Below are 21,521 nucleotides of genomic sequence, written 5' to 3'. Positions count from 1 at the left end.
CACTGATGAAGGCTACATTCACTTTAGTGCCCTGTGATTGTCTGTCTTTTAATGTCAGCCCTATGATAAACTGGGAACCTGTCCAGGTTGTATCCCGCCTCTCACCCAGTGTCAGCTGGGATTGGCTCCAGCGCCCCATGACCCTACTCAGGATAAGCAGTATAGAAAATGGATGGATGGACAAACACTACTGTAAATGAAATGTGTAATAGTCATAGTTTTTAAAGCCCCTTTGTTTTTTAAACATTTTTAAATATTACTGTTTATACTGTAGTTCTACAAATGTAGGGTATGTTTTTCACAGAAAATGTACATGCAAGATAATAACAGATTTTTATTTTGTTGATTTGAGTTCGGAATCACCAATGGAGCAGTAGTGTCCAGGCCAATCCCTTTCCAATGTTGTATTGAATGCCATACCATTTAGGAAACTAAAATAGAATAAAAGTAGAGTAAAAATAGAATAAAACTAAACGGTGCAACCTAATAGGCTATGACTCAAACCATGTACAATCAGTGACAGTAGTGCAAATAATAAGGAGATTGTCAGATGGTTGTGAGATTGAGATGCACATGGACAGTAGTAAAAATGACCAACAGCAGCAGATACGACGGTAAAAGCAGTCACAACAAGAAGGGGGAATGTAGTGGGTTTGTGCAAAACAGCAGAGGTAGTCTTTTTATGTTCTGTGGTGGGTTACAGACCAGGGGCAGAGGGGGAGAGGTAATGGACAGCGTTCAGCATCCTCACAGCCTGATGGATGAAGCTGTTTGTAAGTCTGGTGGAGTGGGCCTGAAGACTTTGATACCTTGTCCCTGAAGGCAGGAGTCTGAAGTGGGAGTGTGTGGGGTGGGAGGTGTCATCAGCAATGTTGATGGCTCTGCGGGTGAGGCGGGTGTTAAAAATGTCCGTGAGGGATCTTGCTGGCTGTATTCACTATGCGTTGCAGAGTCCTGCTGCAGGAGGCAGGACAGCCTCCGTATCATACAGTGATGCAGCCAGTGATGACACTCTCAGTGGTGCCCCAGTAGAAAGAGCGCATGATGGGGGTTGGGACACTAGTACTTGATGAGGAAAATATTTATTTTAGAAGAATTGTATATATTCACTCAGTAGTTTGCTAATATGATCTACTGTACCAACTTTACTGAATGGAAGACAGAAAGACTGGTGCTGTAACCAACAGCTGCATCCTTCAAGGACAGATGGTGTGTCATGGCATGTGCCAGCCCTGTTTGACCATATTTATATATAGCCACATACTGAGGACTGGATAATTTATCTTATTTAAGAGTACTCTTAAAATTTTTGCACATATTTTGTGTTAAATAATTTCATAAGAAATTATTCACAGTGAGCTCCTGCAGCTCTGTTGTGGGTTTAAAGATTTATTTAAGTTGGTGAGGCTGTTAAAATACATTTGGGTGTCTGTTCTCATGTGTCCCAGTCCAGGCTGTTGTCAAAAATATTGCTTGCACGTACATTTGCAATAAAAGGTGATCTGAGCAGGTTTTAAGGCAAACAAAATTTTTATGTCAGAAGGAGCAGCAAAACTACACCACACTTCCTAATCAGCATAAAAACGACCTCATCTGTGCTTCCTGTCCCACCTCAGCGTAAGATCAGTCATTCATGGCAAAAAAAATACCAAATGCACCAATAATAAATAAATAAATAATATAAACTTGCACCCAAAGAAAGCTGCATAAGGGTTGCATTTGAAGCTATGCCAGCTTTGCACTTGCAGGAAAATAAAGCCCTTAGTGAAGGACAATCAATTATGGATGCATATCTCAAATATATCAAAAAGACTTGGGGAATTTTTTTTATGCTATGTTTCAATGTATGTTTTTTCAAATATTTAACAACAGAATATTTTTCAAGAGCTGGACCGAATTGGGTGTGGCCACATTTGCTTCCTGCTAGTTTGTCAGGAGTTATGTTTTATGAATTAAAATGTCAAACGTCAGCACAGTTTTATAAATGACCACAGGGTGCTGCTGTTGGTTCCCAATTTTCACTAAAAACTATAGACTTCTGGACACCCTTTGGCCAAAACTCTCCACCAAATTTCTTCAAGCCTTTTTATTGTTTCTGAGACACTATGAGCTAACTATGAGCTGGAAGTACACTGCTTAGATCCTTATTATTATTATTATTTTATTTGCATTTCATCTAAATTCATTGTCTTTATTTATATTCCTAAATTTTAATAAAACAAAACAAAGGCAGTAAAATTGTAATGTATATGTAAAAATACATTTGTAGGTGCAAACTATGAAAATTTACTTTTTGATTTACAATTGTTGTACTACTTTTTTGCAAAAAAAAAAAAAAAAAAAAAAAAAAAAAAAAAAAAAAAAAAAAAAAAAAAGCCTGTGGCTAACTTTAACTGGTTAAAAAATGGTTTGTTTTGAAGGTGAGGCTGGGTATCAGTATATGCATGTCAGTTTAATTCAATATCCTCTGCAACGATTCAATATCCTTTAAAGTTTTGTAATATAAATGTATGTAACTGGCATTGCCTAAATTTATTTACAGCTGTTTCTAAGGTTCAAAGGATCTCCTCCCCTGCATATGACTATGACAGTGTTGGGCTTCCCGTCAGAGTGGCATCTAGAGGTAGAGTATCACATAAGTCTGATTCATGGTGTTGCTTATATATAAAATCTATTTCAGTTGTATAAGAAAATGTTACAAAATTGTATGAAAAGTGTGGTAATTTCTTATGTTGTAAAAATATTAGTTGCCCTTGATTTGAGTGAAAAAAAGCAATTGTAAAAGAGTATTAAAGACGCCTGTGAGCACAGATTAGCCCTAAAATACATTGTTGTGGTGTGGGAAGGGCATCCTTTTATGAAGGTTTTTATTCCCTATTCCCTCACGTACTTAAATAACAGATCATGACTTCATACAAAATAAGCAAACCAGCCAAACAATGTTCCATGTAAAGGTTTGTGAAAACATAAATGTAACCTGTAGTTAGTTAAACTGGAGTTGTGAGTGCAACCTTTTTATTTTCAGGACAAGAGTTTCCACCTGCTGCATGTTGCATCTGTGTGACTCTGTGTGTCTCTTCTAGCTCCTGTTAACCACAGGTTCTTGCTAAAAACTAAGAATCAGTCTCTTCCACTATGCTTTGATGTTCGTGGCGATTCCCGGCTGAAACTTCTTCACCTTCCCAACAGTGGTCAGTAATGTTCCTTTTTGTGCATTTTCTGTCACATCCTTAAGCAACAGAGCCAATGAACTCCTCTTATTTTGCCTTTTGCTCTTTATGTATAATAGAAAAATGTTATTCTTCTTTTGTTATCAGAATCTTAGTTATATAGTGTATATCAGCAGCCATATTTATATCGTAATGGTGGTGTTAATTTGTGTTTCTTCTCTTTTCTATTAGAGCTGCTTGTGAGCGGTAAACTTAATACAGTAACTGAAGGCTTCGAAAGGATTGTCATCCGCTTCAAATTTGACAAGTATGTTGCGATTACCGCCGATGAAATCATTGCACAAGGACTGAGACGTACACGTCACACTGGACAGGATCCCATCCTACTTGGAAGGTGATTCCATTGTAATGTTCAGGAACTACACTACTATGATACTCAGTTATGTGCACAGATGTGTCAGAGTGACTCCTAGATGAAAGGATCAACTCTAGTTTTGTGTCCATACACTTTCAAATCAAATCAAATCAGTTTATATAGCGCTTTAAAAACAATGTCTGGTTGACCAAAGTAATTTACAAGGACAGGTAAGAACTAAACTTTGAAGAATCTACGAGCAGCAGCTGTCCAACTTCATCTACATCGCTGTGGTCAACCAAGAATCACTTCATCACATTACCACTTGTAAAACAGGCACACTATGGTTTTTGTGTAAAATACATGAGATAGACTGTACTAATTAGTGAGCCTTGGGCAGCCATTGCTACCTGTGAGCTATGACAGCTGTTTCCCCCTGTTTCTGGTCTTCACGCGAAGCCAAACTTCATATTTACTTTACTGGCATGAGTGGTAGTTTTTTCATCTGCCTTTCAGCAACAGGCATATTTTTTGACATGAAATTTTTTTTTTAACTTCTGGTGTGACATTAGGAGACAAATGAAACACTGAAGTGTCCAGTTAAAGCACAGATATACAATATTCTGATGTACAATATTCATGTTTGAACAAAATGAGCTCTGAAATCAAACGTGGCAAAGGCGGCCGCAACCGCCACTCATCACTGATCATAATTCATCATTAATTCACTATTATAAACCAGTGTAAACTGATATTTACAGCTGTTGACACAAGGCCCTGCACACCCATGCTACACCCACATAGCTGAAATGATTTATTTTGGATAAGATCTCCTCTAAGGAGTGTGTCGGTGTGTGCAGACTGTGTGTGACTGACATCTCCCCCACTCTCCTGATGGCTTTGTTGTGCCTGCCAGGGTGGGACAAGTGACATGTTATGTCCAGTGTTATGTTATGTTAAGTGATATGACCCAGGTGGGTGTGCAGGGCCTTTCAAAAAGAAAGAAAGTCAAGACAAGGTGTTTTTTTTTTCCCCCTAGCATGACAGTGATTAGGCGAGGCAATGAAATAAATGTTACGGCTGAGGGCACACACCTCATCATCTTAGTTCATGAGAAGAACAGTAAACAATTCCTCTGGCCATTGTTAAGAGAGCAGCCATCAGACAACAACGCTGAAGGAATTTTAGGTGAGTAAAATGCCAGATATGTTTGAATGCATGACTAGGAAAATTGCTTCATTTGCTTGTGTGATCTAATATCAGGTAAATGATATATTGCATTTTAAGTTTGGGTGTATTTGTTTTACACTTATTCGTTACCTCTGCTTAAATTAAAAAAAACTGAAATAAACATTATGTTGTCTTAAAAAAAAATCCAGGATTAAGGCTCTTTTTTAATTTTACTCTAAATGATTTTTGGGATGAAGACATTTAAACCTAATTTGAATACAAATTTCCTAAATTTGGACCCCTGTGTGTGTGTGTGGTTGAAAATTGACCTCAGGTTGCCAGATTCTTGGGAAGATGAAGATTTTCTGACTGTTTTGTTAAATAAATGTTGCACCCATGTGAGAAATTATTCATTAATAGAGACACATATTGTGTGCTGTCTCTAAGCTTCTCAGAGTCATTGATTTATTGTTTGTTGTCTCTGTGCCCAGCTGTAAAACCAGCAGTTTATGAGGAGATACAGCACCCTTCCTCCACAAAACTTAAAATCAAAGACCAGGAGATTGACGTTTCCAGGTATTTTGCTCTGTATTATTAGTTGATGTAAAAAGAGAACTGATTGAAATTGTAATAATAACTATTATTCTGACTCTAGACATATAACCATTTATGAATTTCTTTTGTAGATCCAGTGCTGCTGACTACACTTCTTTACCTCCATTGGTAGAAAACTGCTGGCTCATGTCTCCCGGGTCGGCCCTGTAGAGAAGACTGCGTGATTTCATCATTTCTTAGCTGTAACTGGGACCTATGTTAAATCACTTGAAAAGATTTAATTTGAAAGCAAAATAGGGGAACTAGTAATTCATCATAGAGAAAGACTTTCCATCTGTTACCAACATGAACAAATAAATCACCTCATAGATCTGTGGTTGTTTTTACCTTAATTACTATTTATCTACAGGATTTGTCTGTTTCACTTTGTTTAGAATATATATTACTTCCAAATTTAAGAATTTTATAAAAAATCTAATATTTACAATATAGTGGCATTTGTTTTACAACACCAAACAGCTCCATATAACATTCAACCTACAGTCTCTTCCAAAATGACCTGAATGCACTGAGCTGTTAATAATAGGCATCAGTTTTACTTGTACAGCTGCCACTGAGCAAGAGGCGGTGTCGACCCTGGGCAGGTTGTCAGTCCATCACAGGGTTGACATGTAGACAGACAATCACACACACCACACTCACCCCTAGGGGCAATTTAGAGTCATATCTGCTGCATGTCTTTGGATTGTGGGAGGAAGCTGGAGTACCTGGAGAGAATTCACGCAGGCACACACATGCTGTGTTTTCATTCTTGGTGGGGACTTTACATTGACTTACATTCATTTTCTATACACTTATCCTAACTTTAACCATAACCACTACTTGCCTAACCCTAACCCTGACCCTAACCTTAATCCATGTTAAGCCACCTTAAAATTCAGTGATTTCAGTAGAGGCTGAATCCTCACACTCAGGTTGTTAACAGGTTTCAGTCTACATAATGTAAGTAATACATAGGCAGGGAGAGGCACCAGGTTGGCTGGGGCTAGAACCTGGAACCTGCTTGCTGTGAAGTGACAGCACTAGCCACTATGCCGTCCCTCAATTTTACTTGTTTATTATTAATATAAAATTAAAAAGTCAAAATAGTATAATTAGAAACAAACTTCTTTTTCATATATTTGACTGTACCATCAAACAAAGAATGCAACAACATTAACCTGCCACCCTGCACATGTCTGTTTATCCCCAGTGAAGACCAAAAATGAAAGCAGTGGAATGTTTCCCTTTCTCTTTATGTTATATAATACTGTGAAGTAACACCCAGGCTGCACATTTAGTTTTCTATATTTGTCTACATGTAGCAGTTTTTAATATTTGAGCAACCTGAGGCAAATCAATAATGGAGAACATTCTTTGAAATTTGCCAGTAAATTCAGCAAAGTGAAGGAACTGTAACCGAAGCACATAGAGGGAAAAAGCATAATGATATATATTATAACACACGACTGTGGAAAAGTAGACCCTTCAAATTTTATACTGGCAACACCATATAAAAAAGATAATAAAAGAGTTTTTAAAAATTATTCAGAACTTCAGTTAAATACAGTTTAAGAGCATCTGTGATCATTTTGGTGCAACACATGCACAGTAAACAGCAGAACATGTTCTGCTGTTCTTACTGCTGTTTCTTACTGTTTATTTATGCCTAACAAGGCAACTGATCATGTGTCAATATATGAAATACTAACTACAGAAGCGAGTGTTGTGGAGTGGAACAGTCACGCCAGTTTAACAAAGTACACAGTAGATAGTTGTTTTTACGCCAGTTTAACAAAGTACACAGTAGATAGTTGTTTTTACTCTTGTTGAAGACATTTCCAAAGTATTAACATTATGTGGTCGAACCAGTCAAGCTGCTGTGTGAGCCCAGTTTCATTATGTTGCATCGCCGATTGTTCTCTTTCAATGGAGTGAATTGTTATCACAGGTCAGAGGTATGTGCATTCTACTGAGCAGAGGTGATAAACTTGTTTGTCAAGGCACAGTGTACATGGAACTGTAGAACGAGGAACCTTTACCAAATCCACATAACAAGACAAAAATGTATAACAAATTGCTGCTAACAAACTGGCTGAGAAGTATTAACTACCTTTTAACTGCAGCTTTGTGGAAAAAAATGACTTTAACCCAGTGTTCAAGGTGGAGTCTTGTTTTGGTTAAAGAAACAGCTGCAGACTTTGACCCAGCTAGATCGTGCTGGTTACACTGTAATGAAATCAAGAAGTTTCAGGATTATTCATATTTCAACACAATATGGGGCTGTCCTGACACTAAATCAGAGACCAGCAGAAAGAAAGAGAGAGACATGCGGGGGAGAGAGAGAGAGGGAGGGGCGTCTCCTGAGTCAGGACAGTGACATGCAGTATGGTGCAATGTGTACATGGCTCAGACACTTCCAGGCTACTTTGACAAAGTGGAGGGTTGAATATGTCAGTAAACGCAGTAAGTAAATTGATGTCATTTCTAATGTTACATTTAATATTATTGTATTTACTATATGTATCAGTGGTGTTTGTTGCATAATGCTTGAAGGGACTTTCCGGTTCCCAGTTATTACATCTATTAAGGGATCTGTAAACCTGACAAATCATGTTAGTGCTACCCTAGTAAACTATGGAGGATAGTTTGTATCCAGATTTGTTCATGAAAGAAAAACGGTCACATTAATTTTAGTCTCTTCTTCCCCAGGTCGTAAACAAAGGCAAAACCCAGGTAACAACCACTGCAGTCATCTGACAGGTTGTCTCGACTCACTGCCCGACATACCTGCGTGCAGTTTCTGCTAAGATATCACCAAGTTAATCTTCAACCTAGAGCCATGATGGGGAGAAAAACACCTGACTCATTTAACAAGGTTTCCATGCCGCTCCTGGAGAAAGACATGTGCAAAAGAATGCTGTAGGACCGAAATCTGCCTGAGGTGTCTGAAGGAAAATGTTTCTTCTTGGATGGTTCATTTGGTGGATTTTATCCACTCTTCACATGCCAGGCTGTGGTTTGCAGATTTCTGGATATGACAGCGATGAAGTCATTTGCTCACAGGTACAGTAGGGTACATTGCATGGTTACAGTGACGCATACATTTCCTGTGCTTGCAGTACAGTGCAAAGTGTTTATGTTGACTGATTACACTTTTAATTTCCTTTTGGGACTGGTGAAGCCTATTCTGACATTTTAATTTCCCCTTTCACTGATTAAATGTTTTACTTTCAAACATTTAATTAAAAGCGCACAAAGGTTTACATCTAGCTGCCAATTTACCACAATATAGGGTTGTTTGATGTATCCCAATATCAGCCTCTGAACAGCAAATATTTGCTGCCCAAACTCATTCACTAAGATACAAAGTAGTTTTCTCATTAATTTTGCCTCCTTGCCTTCAAGGGTCTCTCTGAATGCGTCATGAAAGATGTGATGCCTATTCCTGCAGAAAAAGATGATGCTGTGGAAGTCCAAAACCTGAAGCCATATGTCAAACTCTGCTGCAGCAACAGCACTAAGCTGTGTACATTGTGTCTGGTGATAGACACTGAGCTCTATATCAGTCCAGATAAGGACATGCAGGACACAGACCACTCTGGGTTTGATGACGAAACAAGGAATGCAGAAGGTACAAACTTCATGCCACGCACTGGGATGTTATTAAAAGACCATATTGGCTAAACAGTCTACTGTTTGGGTGAATGAACAAACACTGGCTGCTGTGAAAAAAGTGTATTTTGTTGTGTTTGTGTAAATGGTTGTACTGTGGGTTTGGAAGTGATTATTTCTATGACTGTAAAAGTTGCTGTTGCTGTTTCAGTCCCTTTTAACCCCACCTCTGCTGTGTTTTCTCTGTTGCAACAGCATTTCTAAAAATGTGTTATCGTGCAGAACCTAACCTGCCCATATGCAAGAAGGTGGAGTTTACAATCAATCACACAGCTATTAGTCAGCAAAACAAGGCAAAGGTACCGTAGACACTGTAGTACAATATAAACGGTACAGTCAATAGGGATATATTGTATGCTCATTTTCAGCTACCTTACCTTATAAATTGTGTGTATGTGACTTCTACAGATGTCCATGGTGATCGTTAATCCAGATGGGATTTTCTTCAGTAGTCAAGTGTTTGTTTATCCTTCTAAATCAAAGTTATTTCAAGAAGTTCGTGCTCCATCTCAAAATGAAGGTAATGTTTGGGTTTTTTTTTCCAGTTTAAACCACAGACCATCTAATGAACTCATACCTGACTAGGCTACTATAGGTGTGCAACAGTGCTTGACACATATTGTTTTACTGTCTGTCTTCAGTGTGTCACCAGGAGCTACAGGGACGTGTAAAAATGTGTCCTGGTAAAATAAATAAATAAATATCCACATAATATTTTTTTTTTTTTGTTTTCCTTGTGACAGTTTGCATCTGGATTTCTCTATAATAAACTTTTTTTTTTTCTAGGTTCAGGCCCCGAGCTCAGCTTTGTGTATCAAAAAGAGATGAACTGTGTGGAGCTGCAGTTTGCTTACAGGAACAAGAGCCTCCCTTATGTCTGCATCCAGTATGAGCAGAATGGGACATGTCAGGTCAGTGTTATCAGTACCTACAGTTTTAGAACTTACAGTTTGTCTGTGTCTGGGCCAGGCATTCAAGCAAAGCAAAAACATGATTGCAAGTAAAAGTCATGCATAAGTAAATATTATCAGCATATTGTAGCTATAAACATAGTATGTAGAGTGTTACATTACTATACATATCATATCACTGCATTAAATGTATTCACATATAAGCAGTTTTTTTTTATTGTAGCTGTAGCTGGTAGTGCTAATTTTAACATATTGTTGGTTAAAGGATTAGTCTGACCATTCATTATTATAAAGGGGGTCAGAGCTAGGCCTGGTTCCAATCTTTATGCTCAGATAACCAGGTGCCAGTTGTAGCCTTGCATTTAACAGACAGGTAACAGAGTGGTCTTCTCACTGAACTGTTTTCCAAAATGTCCAGTGCATCATATTTTATAAGCTGATAATAAACTATAATGATTATAATACTGTGTTAAATCCATAGTAGCAGCTGTCAAATAAATGTAGTGGAGTGAAAAGTATTTCTCTCTGAAATGTTACTTTATAGAATTGGAGCAGTTCAACCGTCCCACTGTTTTCTGTGACCCCCTGCATGTGTTTCAAGGTACTATCACATACACAACACAACTATTTAGTTACTGCCTGACATATCAACACTGCATACAGATTTATATAACTGACGCGTTTGTGGATTTTAGGTGTGGGATGAGGATGATGACAGGTTTATGCACTTTCAACACTGCCCGTTCACAAATAAAGGTGAGAAGTCTCCACAGACTTTTAGCTTCACTTTACAGATTAGTTTATCAGTTGTATTCTGATGTTTCCTATTCCAGATGTCTTCCAAAAAAACGTGTGGCAGAACATGACAGTGTCTGTAAGGCAGGGTCAAATGAAAAACAATGGCGGAATGCTGTTGTGGAACCTGTCTGCCCCCTGCAGGCTGGAGGGTGAAGTGTGGCCCTGTCATAAAGAATTCAGCTGCACTGAGATAGAGGGCTTAAGACAACAGCTGGCAACGGGCACATGGAACCAAAACAGCAAAGGACTCTGGGTAAGGGAAACTTAATGAGGCCGGTTTTTGTTTTAACCCTTTAACATCCAAATGTTTGTGCTTTATGTTTTCAAAAGTTTTTTTATTCTGCACAGTCTGATAGTATCACATATATAACTTGTGTCATCCGGTTTCAGCCCTTTGTTGAAGCTTTATACGTTTACACCCTTTACAATGAGTGAAATATCCATGGTTTTATGGATGAACTTATTAAATATTTCATATTAAAATTTATTTCTGTAGGGCTGAGCAATGTCTGGCTGCACAGCATGTTTAAGAAACTACTAAGATTTACAACTTTGTTCTCTTCAGGAGAAAAGGGGGGTGTTTGAAGACATCAGCCTTAAGCCTTCATCATGTGTTATGGTAAGGTATTCCGACCTGTCAGCCAGTGAGTCTCACAGTATAAATTACTGAAGCTAAATAACTCATTCATGTTAATCCATTTATGCAGGTGAAGGTAATAGGAATGGGACATGAGCTGGGTCCATTTTGTTTTAAGAAAAGTAAGTGTGACACAATGTACAACTCCAGAAAGTGATGCTGGCTGGGGCATGGCATACTTTATATTCAGTACCTGTTACTTGAGCTTTTTATCAAAGAGATTTTATTTGACACTACCCTCAGCTGACAGGTGGCGCTGGAATCTCCTGATTGTTGGTGTTATGCTGCTGGTTTGCTTGACTGCGCTCATGTTTTATTTGCTTCGTGCCTCTGTCAAGAGTAAGTTATATTTACTTCTTTCCTTTTGTATTAAGTGTATTAAATATGTACGAATAGCAGGAAAAACTTAGAGAATTTGAGGAAGACAGAACACTGTCTAATTTCTTTTTACTTCCCACAAAGGCTTCCTTCACTCCCTTTAACAACCAAATCATGTTTGCCATATTATTTATAATGTTTATGCACTCACAGATGCATTTTACCCAAAGGGATCAATTACTCATGGCACTGAAATGATAAATGTCCTTCTGGTAAGCCCTCACATATATTTGTCTTAATTTTCTATCATTTATAGAATGGGTGCTGAGATGGCATTATGATGAAGAGAGTGAGTTGTTTTGTACTTTTCCTAAAAGATACTTGCATGATAGAACAAGGCACCTTTGTAACATTCATCTTATTGTTTTTCCTCTCTAAAGTTGTTAAAGAGGTTTGTGTGGTGCTGTTGAGTCCCCCAGATGTGGATGATGATGTTTCAAAGTCAGTTGATCAGCTCAACTCTCTGCTCTGCAACCGTGGCTTCAGTGTGTCTGTGGACCAGTGCTATGGTTGCATGCCCAGCTGTTGGAGCCAAACACCCGAGTTGTGCTTGTTGTGACCCACAAATCTTTGGAGAGAACTGAGGAATGGGCCCATCAGCACAAGGAGGTTGTCACAGAGGACAAGAGTCTGCCTGAGAAATGGTCCCCTTATGCTGATGTGTTCACAGCAGCCCTTAATATCATACAAGGGCACAAGCAGCTGGGCGGAGCTGGAGAACGCTTTATTCTGGTGAAATTTGATACCCATCTACACAGTCACAGGAATCTACCAAAGCTTCTTCAGGGGCTGCCTCTGTTCAAGCTTCCCTCTCAGACTGAGGCTCTCCTAGCTGAGCTGAGGTCCCGTGGAAGAACATGGATAGGGTGGAAAAGGAATGTCTCAGACAGATGGCAAGCAAAGACTGAAAAGGGACCAGAGCAGCAGAAGATATATTAATATCATGAAGCTGAAAAAAACTTGGAGGCAACTCTCCTGTAAGACATCCAGAAATATCATGATGAACATTATTGGTGCCCTCTACATATGAAGACCAAGTTCATCCAAGTCATGGATGAGATAAAGATCCAGCACATTTAGAAAGTGCTAATGCTGCAATTTGTAGGATTGTTTTTAATATGATTGCCTCAAAATAAATGGAAGTGTTCATGTTCAGTGTTATGAGGGGATATGAGCAAATGTTTCCAGTTTGTGCTTGTCAAGGCTCAGTGGTTGTTCCTTTAGTCTATGTGGCTCAAGGAGTAAGATACCACAGTGTCTTAAACACAAAACAGTTATAAATGAAAGTTAACATATGGCTTATGGAAAGCCTGGAAATGTCAGTATATATAATTTATATATAGTTTATGTGTATATGTGTGTATTGTATGACATTTTGCACTTTTTAAAACTGATACTGCACAAATGCTGAATTTTATATCAAGGACCACAATGGAAGTTAGTTGTGGATTTGTTGTCTTGACATCTTGCAGTCACCATGTCATAATGAGAAAAGGAAAGTCCTCCAGTGAATCAGTGTGGCTCACTGATCTGGTTCCAGCTGTTTTTAGACATCAGTGAAGGTACATCAGGTATTAGTTGATTAGAATCAGTTCATTGTTTCTGGTGTATGTTAAACCATAAGAAAAATATCAAACATGACCAGCTTTATTATTTAAGTTGCTTTAAATTATGAACCTATAATTCTGCAGGGTAATTAGATCCATGTACTGTCAGTCTGTCCGCCCTTGTCTATAAATAAATGTGCTTGTTTCTGTGCGTGACCGAGATATGATTGGCCGTCTAACAACGCAGGGATGTGGATGTGATTGGTGCAAGCAGGTCTCGGTCTAAGCACAGAGAGGAGGGCTTGTTTCATTCATTCATTCTTTGTGTTCCGGTGGGGCGGTGCTCAGAAGGTGGTGCATGCTCCGCTTGCTCGGGAGATCTGGGTCAACAGTTTGTAATAAAAGAAGTCTGGGAGTATAACAAGTGTGTCACGGCTGGATTCGCTGTCAGAGACGGTACTGTTCAGAGGCAGTGGGCGCGCTATAAGGAGGTGAAAAAAACCCTTATCTCATCTTAAGATTTGGTTGTAAGATTCACTTTAATGTAGCCTATTGTTGACTGTTCTGGAGTCAGACCGTGATCTGGTCTGTGAGAATGTGAGCCCATATGTAAATGTTAATACGTAATAAAAGTAAATAAATTACAATAAGTGTCATAGCAGGCTGTAGCATAGCAGCAGTAATGACATTACAATAAATTATCTGTGAAACAACTGCCAGGCAGAAACATCCACACAGAGCTGGATGAAGTCCTTAGACTCTTAGTTACAGTAAAAGTAGCAATACCATAATGTAAAATGCTCTAACATTTTACCTAAGCTACGTAAAAGTAGAGAAGTATTGTTGGAAAAATCAGCTTCAAAAGTAAAAGTACTCATAATGGAAAATTTTCAGAGTACAGTATTTATGTAAGAAGCATTTTAAGGCATTTTATAGATGATAAATTTTAAATAATCCATCTTATTTTATTAGCAGATCATGCGTTTGTATGTATGTAAATAATTTAAATATGGAAAATTAACTATGCATAACTATAGGTAAATGCAGTAGAGCAAAAAGTACATTTACCTTTAAAATAGAGTAAAGCAGGCCTGTATAAAGTAACATAAGTAAAGTAAGTAAAGAACAAGTACTTGTCTACAGTAGCTGCTTGAGTGAATATATCCCTGGTGCTAGAAACATCAGACCTGTTTCTTCATAATGAGAGATAACCACAATATATTGGGATTGTCCTAAAGACAGTGGCTTTTTAATCCCTCAAATACTTATGTTGACAGCAGCCTATTCAAAGTTACAGCATTATGAGTCTGACTTGCAAGCATCCTCTAACAAGCCCAGATTTGATGTTTTGATCAAGATAAACAACTTTATCTTCTGAAGCAGGCGGGACAGATGGGAGTAAGAATCAGTCACAGGAGCGTGCTGGAGGCTGCTTGGCTATGTTGTTTGCTGGCTGTCCAGCTGCACAGCTGCCCAGATACCTGTAGTAAGTGTTCAGACCCAGAAACTAACCAGTGTGAGGAATGCAGAGCAGGATGGACACTCCATAATCACACCTGTGTAGGTAATGTATGCAGAACAATGTGTATGAGGCTGGAAACCATTCGCATGGCATAAGACAAGTGGACCTATCACTGAATGTATGTTTTGATCTGTTCTATAGACATCGATGAGTGTGGCACTGAGATGAGTAACTGTTCTCCCAACAGCTATTGCTTCAATACGGAGGGTTCCTTTGAGTGCAGAGGTCAGTGGTTTAGAAGTGGTCTCAAAGGCATACTACATTATGTTTTCCTGTAGAGGTGACACTTAAATAATAATAATAAATGCTTAAATGTTGTAAATGAGCTCATTACAATTACCCGCAGCCTAAGGAGTTGTGTTTGCTTGTTCAAATATTACTCCCTGTCTCATCTGGTCTGATGGTATTTTGTAGAATGTTTCACTCATGCCGTGCATTCAGCCCATGGAGATTCTCAGTCATCCACGTCATGGCACCTTCAAAAAGTGCTCTAAGTGACAGTGGAACTTTCTTGAATTTGTTGAAGATGTTTCACCTCTCGTCTGAGAAGCTTCTTCAGTTCTGACTGGTGGGAGTCCCTGCCTCCTTTACAACCTGGGGCTGCCCACCAGTCAGTCAGACCTGAAGAAGCTTCTTGGACGAGAGGTGAAACATCTCCAATAATCTCAAGCAAGTCCAGTTGCCACTTGTAGCATCTTTAGATATACTCATATGCAGCAGTTACAGCTATTGACAATACAGTATGGGCTGTAAATGACGACAGTATGTGGTCACTCTTTCTTCAGACTGTGCCCCGGCCTGCGTGGGCTGTATGGGTGGTGGACCAGCACGCTGCAGAAAATGTGCTTCTGGGTACAGGCTGACAGACTCTAAGTGTTTGGGTAACTACAAATAAAAGAGTATTTTAAGTGTTATTTCAGTAGCATGCATTCATTCTGTACAATCTAAAGTCTCTCTCTTTCCTTTGCTCAGATGTAGATGAATGCAGTGACAGGGTACTGGCCTGTCATGGTCTGGATGAGCTTTGCATCAACACAGCAGGTTCTTACCGCTGTGACTGTGCTGAAGGATTCATCCGCAAGGAGACTGTTTGTGTGAAGAAGGAGAGGCCCAGTGAGTTTCATCATACATACAGAGGGATGTTTACACCCACACCTAACACCTAATCTCACTGCAGCCACTCACACATCTATCTGTTCCTGCAGGTGATCAGGAGAAGGGTCTGTTTGAGGATCTCCAGGATGATGAGGTGGAGGTGTTGCAGCAGATGCTCTTCGGGGTGGTGCTATGTGCTCTGGCCACCCTGGCTGCTAAGGGAGATTTGGTCTACACATCTGTGTTCATGGGAGCAGTGGCAGCCATGGCAGGCTACTGGCTTTCTGACAGGGGAGACCGTTTGTTGGACAGCTTTCTAAAGGGGCGTTAAACTTCACAACTGTTGCAAAAAGGAAAATCTTCTGTCTTCTATATAATGGAAAATTTGTTAATATGAAAATAAATAATGCTCTGAAAGATGTTTTAAAATTTTACACTTCTTTGCCTTTAAGAGAAACATTTAACAACCACCAAACCACCATGAAATAATGCAAAATTTTACGTTTTAGGACAGATTTCACAGAACAGTTACTGCTAAAAGCTGGTGTACAGTGAGTAAATCTAACAGAAAAGGTTTCCCTCTTCTTTAATGTTTGAGGACAGGTCTTAGATGCAGACACCAAAAAGATGACCATATGATGAACATTTTTGTTTTGGTTGACTATAGACAACATTTTTTATTATTTTATAATGATTAGAATTGATCATGATGCTTTCATTAGGCTATTTTTAGCAAAAGCCTGGAATGAGTGTTATATTTAGTCAAGTTTAGTTTTGACTTTGCATAATTTAAGGTCCACTGGAGATTTTTTCTTTTCTTTTTTTTTTGAAATTTTTTTAAATTGAGTTTTTTATTTTGTTGAAAGAACAAAGTTTCACAATAGATACATAACAGAGCAAAAAAAAAAAAGGAAAAAAGAAAAGGTTTTTACATAAAAAAGGAGTTTTAAGTAAGAAAAACAGTTTTACATAAAAGAACGGAGAAACAAGAACACTTAGTAACAAAGATATGGATGGGCCGGTTCATTAATTAATGTTTAAAATGATCTTTTCATTTACCATTCTAAAAAAATTAATCCAAGCTTCTTTTGAAATATTTGAGGAGCACCCCTTAGGTTATTATGTAGTTCCTTCTTCTTCTTCTAAACACATAGTTAGTTCATTTACACATGCTATGAAAGTAGGGAGCTTTTCTTTTATCAGGTTAAAGACTATACGCTTTTTGCAGCTGTCATAGTCAACCCAAAAAATGCAGATGTTTTCACAGAATTGAATTTAAGACTAGTCTGAGAAGTACTATAGATGGTGATAAATTAAGTTCTATATTTAGTACCTTTTAAGTGTGTATTCTTTAGATCTTCCAACCATCATTTTAACTTTGAGTATGACTTGTCCAGAGCTTTTTACTTGTATTTCATGTATAGTATGTCTTAAGAGTCCAAAACACTGAAACCGATGCTCTGTGTTACATACCCAAGATTCCCGTTACTACTGTATTTTGCACTGCGCCGTTGTTGTTACTGATATATTGTTTTAATGTTGAACAATAACAGAGTTACTAAATGTTAAAATACAGGTTATTTGATCATTTTTTGAATAAAGCTTTTACAAAAGTAGGGAAAACAAATACATAAAAGCATATAAAAATCATACACAGCATAGAAATGTAATTATAGAGAGAAATAACTATTAGAATGAGTTAACAAGCTAAATGTTTCATATTCTAACCACATACTATGATTCATACCAAACCAAACTAAATTACATGGCTATAAAATTGAAGCTATGAATTTGATGGAAAATTTTAATAAACATTGTACCTGTTTGTTTTACAATAGTATGCCATGTTTTTAAGTTATTGTACCATGTTTTTATTAGCACTAGAAAATACTGGATTTAATTATAAGATTTAGAAAAATACAAACAGAGACAGAAAGAAAGTCACCTTTATTTGATGGATATAAACAAGCTGGCCAACACTCACTAGTAATATTCTGATACAGCACATACTGTACAATAGCAAACTGGGGCACTGAGGACAGCCTCCTAGGTTAAAAAACAAAACAAAACAAAACAGAAAATATTACAGTTTCCATGCTTCATTCAAAACTTTTATTCAGTTTTGCTTTTTTCCCCCTTGGGATGTCCTCTGATGAAGTTTTTTTTTTTTTTTTAAATTTTTCTCTATGCATTCATAAGACACACAGACACTCATACTGACACACAGACACACCCAGAAAACAATAAATGTCATTGTGCGCACACACCCACACGTCTCTCTCTTCTGAATACATGTACACCAGCAAACCCAAAAAACATGCTGCACTCTCACAAAACTGCACAGGCTGTCTACTAAGGGGACACAGTAAGTGAGACGCACATCACTCTCAAACACAACATCACACCGTCACAATGCACGATGCAGATGCAGTTAATGTATGAGGAATGATGCTTCATGAGAGATTAGCTCACGTTCACACAAGTAATCATTCAGCATGCTGGGCGCTCACAGTTAACTTGTTCCTAGGTCTTTACTGTACAGCTCAAAACATTTACGTATACAAATAGTACAGTCTCAAACTGGCATATTAAAGAAGCTAAAACTATAGAAAATTTTAAATTAAATACAAAAATGAAAAATAAAAACTAAACAATATTTGTTCAGTCACATAAAAATGTTTCTGGCATTGGTCACAGTGATTAGTATAACCCAAGGTTTTCAGTGGCATAAAATAAACAAAACAAAAAAAACCAAGATATGCACAACAATAAAGTGAAAATGTATGTCAGGCTTTTCATACTTTTTTGAAGGCCTTTTGAAAATTACTGGAGAATCTGCAGGCCTTTCAACTCAAGTCTTTCCACACGGCTACTTCCAGGCACAGCTGCAGACTTGACTTTTCGACTGAGTGCGATGTCAGTCATTCACAACCAGTCTTTAGTCTAAGCCCAGGAAACCAGCCTCAGCTCCTAAGCCTCTCTCTCTAAACCTTTTTTTGACACAACAGCTGAGAAATCGCTCTGCATAGAGAACAGGAGATTATCCTTAAATCATAATTTTCAGTTGGCACATTATGTAAAAATCAGCATGCATGGGCACAATTGAAATGTTTTCTACCATGTACAGTAAATCACGTATATGCTATTTCATGGTAGGAGACCCCCCTACTTCAAGTATTCAATAGATAAAAACCTGAAAATGGAGGATTCATATTCCACCCCCCGATGGTGAAGTGAGAGGATTTTTGCGCCTCTGTCTGTTTTGCATTGTCTTCCCTTCTGTTTTTCTTTTTTTTTAAAGCCAGATCAGGACATTTCTCTTAACATTTGTAAACACAAACAGTGAAGTTTCACTCAATCTGTCGATTCTTGCTCAGGGAACAGGAGTTGGAAAGGTTCATGTGGGAAGGAGATATTTAAAGTTGATGCACGGATCACCTCGGTTTCTGGAAGATGGGAAGATGCAAAGACATTTATATACAACAATCACCACTTGGCCATATAAGGGAGACACACAAGCACCATGAGGGGAGGGAGAGGAAGTAGGGATAGTAACAGTCTAATTCAGTTTTCCACTATACTGTAATAATGTGTATAGGTTTTTCTACTTAATCAGCTGTCACAGTCACATACGTCACCACTTCTGTTTACGAGACAACGACGACGACAAATGTGAAAGAAATGCATCCCAACAGAGTCACTCAAACCTCCACTTAGATGTATTTAGTGATAGTCCTCACTCACAAGTGCATGTTTCTGACTGCTGAATGCAGCAGACGTAATCTCATTGCTACTTATGTGAGCTGCAAAATTCAACATTTTTATTTTCTTCCTAGTTGTTACCACAGGGCAAGTGGTCTTCAACTGAGTTGTATTCACATTTGGAAAGGAATGTAATAATGTCATCTTTTCTAGACTTCTAGATAGATTTAGATACACATCTATTTTCCATAAACTGCTCTGAAGCACTTTTTTTTTTCTTTTGGGCTGTCCTGTATTTTCAGACAGGGAATGTTACTTGCTGCTGAGGAGTTTTCTCTCAATTTACAAATCAGAGGAAAGTCACACCACTCAACACTTTAAATAAAACACCTCTCTGACCTCCAGCCAGTTAGAAAAATAACCATGAAGAAAAAACATATAGTATCTTGTCAGTTTGAAGCAATTTTCCGACCACATATAGACACACTCTATAGATTTCTCTCTATATGTATAATATATGCATATCTATCATATATGTGTACATGTTTTTATGAGGCACAGGCCACCTTGTTGAGGAGGAGAAAACAAGTCACTATGATTGGGGAGGTCACACGGACTACTGCTGAAAGAGAACAGGAGAGGGGAGCAGGAGCACACCATAGGTCAGAGACTGGGGTGTCAATGGTATAAATAGACCTGCAGGAAAAACAACTGCTGACATTGCCTCCACTTCATAATCTATAATGGTATTTATAGTAGCAGTGTTCAGAGAGGGACATCACCTCTGTGTGGGTCTTGAATTGACTGTTGTTCACAAACAACCCCGCTGTCAAATCATATGTACAAAGCAGTCTTTAACAGTTGTTTATGAAGCCCATTGTAAGAGTTAGTCCTTTTACTGTGAAAGGACCGCAAGATGCTCTTGACCAGGTCTTCTGACACCATTTAGCTCGAGCACCAGCAGAAGCACCATTAGTAAAAAGTCCTGCAACACGGAGGAGGAGGTGCATAGGTGTATAGTCTCAGTAACTCAGGATAATCTGATGAATATTGTCTGACCGCTCTCTTGGCCGCTCTGATTGGTTGGCTAATTACACTTTGACAAATCTGAGTAAAGATGGGGAAATAATGCATTCATGCTATGTTGACGTCTGCATAGATTGATTCCTTTTCTGACTACTTCTGATTAAAATGAGGTAACAAGAAGAGAAACACTGATGGCAACTGCAGCTTTGAGGCTAAAGCAAAACCCAAGAACCAGAGGGCCCTGTGCATGCAGACGTGGATACCCCCCGATGCTGCAGGCAAGGCTAAAGGCATACTATCAGTCAGCTCAAAGCTCTTCCTTTTGCCAACAAGGAATGACAACAAAAGACCTAAAATTGTTCAGCTCTGGTATGCGTGTGAGAGACATGCTAGTGAAGGGAAACTACTTTGTGTCACAGAGGGTAAATACAGCTCATTGGCATATTCGCATGAGTAAAAAAAGAGAAGAGATACACATGATAGCCAGGCAGAGGGGTCAGATGTCACCAGCTGGGTCAGCGGGGCAGTGAGGATTAAAAAAAACCATGACAGAATCAGGCAGGGAGGAGCCAACCAGAGCCAGAGGAGTCAGCCAGGCAGGTGAAACAGACAGCAAGACGACCATAATCTTGAACCAGTGGATAAAGCAAAAAATACTGGGCCGGCAGACAGTCATGAAATCTCTGCTAGGAGGATCAAGAGTGCGTTGTTGGCCTGAAGAGGTGGAGCATTCAGCAGGTGATACACAGGTAAGGTAACCTTAGTGAGACCTGAAACAGGGCTGCCATTCAAAAGTCACAGAGCCCATCGGTCTCTGCATGAACATCAGCATCTGCCTCTTTCTATCCAGTCAGTCCCATATCTGTGATCCTGTATGGTGGAAGTGTAAGAAAAGGTCCCAGGTCACCTTGAGCAGAAAATGAACAAGGACATAGGTAAGT

General features: G+C 38.6%; 4 protein-coding genes across 4 annotated transcripts in view; 3 read left to right on the top strand and 1 right to left on the bottom strand.

Moving 5' to 3' along the window:
- Positions 1 to 39: 39 nt before the first annotated feature.
- LOC109952390 (uncharacterized) lies at positions 40 to 5,579 on the top strand. The gene is made up of 7 exons (XM_020587439.1): positions 40 to 404; positions 2,538 to 2,623; positions 3,084 to 3,191; positions 3,402 to 3,564; positions 4,565 to 4,713; positions 5,187 to 5,271; positions 5,382 to 5,579. Exons 1-7 carry the CDS (start codon positions 400 to 402, stop codon positions 5,458 to 5,460), a joined length of 675 nt encoding a protein of 224 aa, XP_020443095.1. The 5' UTR covers positions 40 to 399; the 3' UTR covers positions 5,461 to 5,579.
- Positions 5,580 to 8,247: 2,668 nt separating this feature from the next.
- On the top strand, positions 8,248 to 12,627 carry LOC109952374 (uncharacterized). The gene is given in 15 exon segments (XM_020587420.1): positions 8,248 to 8,355; positions 8,698 to 8,923; positions 9,187 to 9,263; positions 9,373 to 9,484; positions 9,606 to 9,647; positions 9,751 to 9,875; positions 10,420 to 10,476; positions 10,571 to 10,631; positions 10,709 to 10,926; positions 11,239 to 11,292; positions 11,381 to 11,432; positions 11,554 to 11,649; positions 11,945 to 11,977; positions 12,069 to 12,191; positions 12,194 to 12,627. Coding segments are annotated over 15 exon segments (1,818 nt in total).
- An 847-nt stretch (positions 12,628 to 13,474) lies between these two features.
- On the top strand, positions 13,475 to 16,183 carry creld1a (cysteine-rich with EGF-like domains 1a). Its single transcript, XM_020587419.1, has 6 exons — positions 13,475 to 13,726; positions 14,619 to 14,799; positions 14,899 to 14,982; positions 15,543 to 15,638; positions 15,730 to 15,870; positions 15,963 to 16,183. The coding sequence occupies exons 2-6, from the start codon at positions 14,628 to 14,630 to the stop codon at positions 16,181 to 16,183; spliced, it is 714 nt and encodes a 237-aa protein (XP_020443075.1). The 5' UTR covers positions 13,475 to 13,726; positions 14,619 to 14,627.
- Positions 16,184 to 19,724: 3,541 nt separating this feature from the next.
- The window catches only part of erc2 (ELKS/RAB6-interacting/CAST family member 2), a 36,575-nt gene continuing 34,778 nt past the window's right edge, over positions 19,725 to 21,521 (bottom strand). Inside the window, exon 21 of the mRNA XM_020587426.1 lies at positions 19,725 to 21,487. The gene's annotated coding sequence lies outside the window, so the exon portion shown is untranslated. The remainder of the gene's footprint in view (positions 21,488 to 21,521) is intronic.

This window comes from Monopterus albus, unplaced genomic scaffold (assembly GCF_001952655.1).
Source record: "Monopterus albus unplaced genomic scaffold, M_albus_1.0 scaffold457.1, whole genome shotgun sequence".
NCBI classification, from domain to species: domain Eukaryota; kingdom Metazoa; phylum Chordata; class Actinopteri; order Synbranchiformes; family Synbranchidae; genus Monopterus; species Monopterus albus.
The sequence above is the reverse complement of the archived record's forward strand: the minus strand, read 5'-3'. Positions and strand labels throughout refer to the sequence as shown.

Excerpts from the sequence above, each read along its gene's own strand:
- LOC109952390 (XM_020587439.1), top strand. Across the intron at positions 3,192-3,401 it reads TCTTCACCTTCCCAACAGTG|AGCTGCTTGTGAGCGGTAAA; the intron begins GTCAGTAATGTT and ends CTTTTCTATTAG. Across the intron at positions 3,565-4,564 it reads GATCCCATCCTACTTGGAAG|CATGACAGTGATTAGGCGAG; the intron begins GTGATTCCATTG and ends TTTTCCCCCTAG.
- creld1a (XM_020587419.1), top strand. The coding sequence starts at position 14,628 with ATGGGAGTAAGAATCAGTCACAGGAGCGTGCTGGAGGCTGCTTGGCTA. Across the intron at positions 14,983-15,542 it reads GGGTTCCTTTGAGTGCAGAG|ACTGTGCCCCGGCCTGCGTG; the intron begins GTCAGTGGTTTA and ends CTCTTTCTTCAG. Across the intron at positions 15,639-15,729 it reads GACAGACTCTAAGTGTTTGG|ATGTAGATGAATGCAGTGAC; the intron begins GTAACTACAAAT and ends TCCTTTGCTCAG.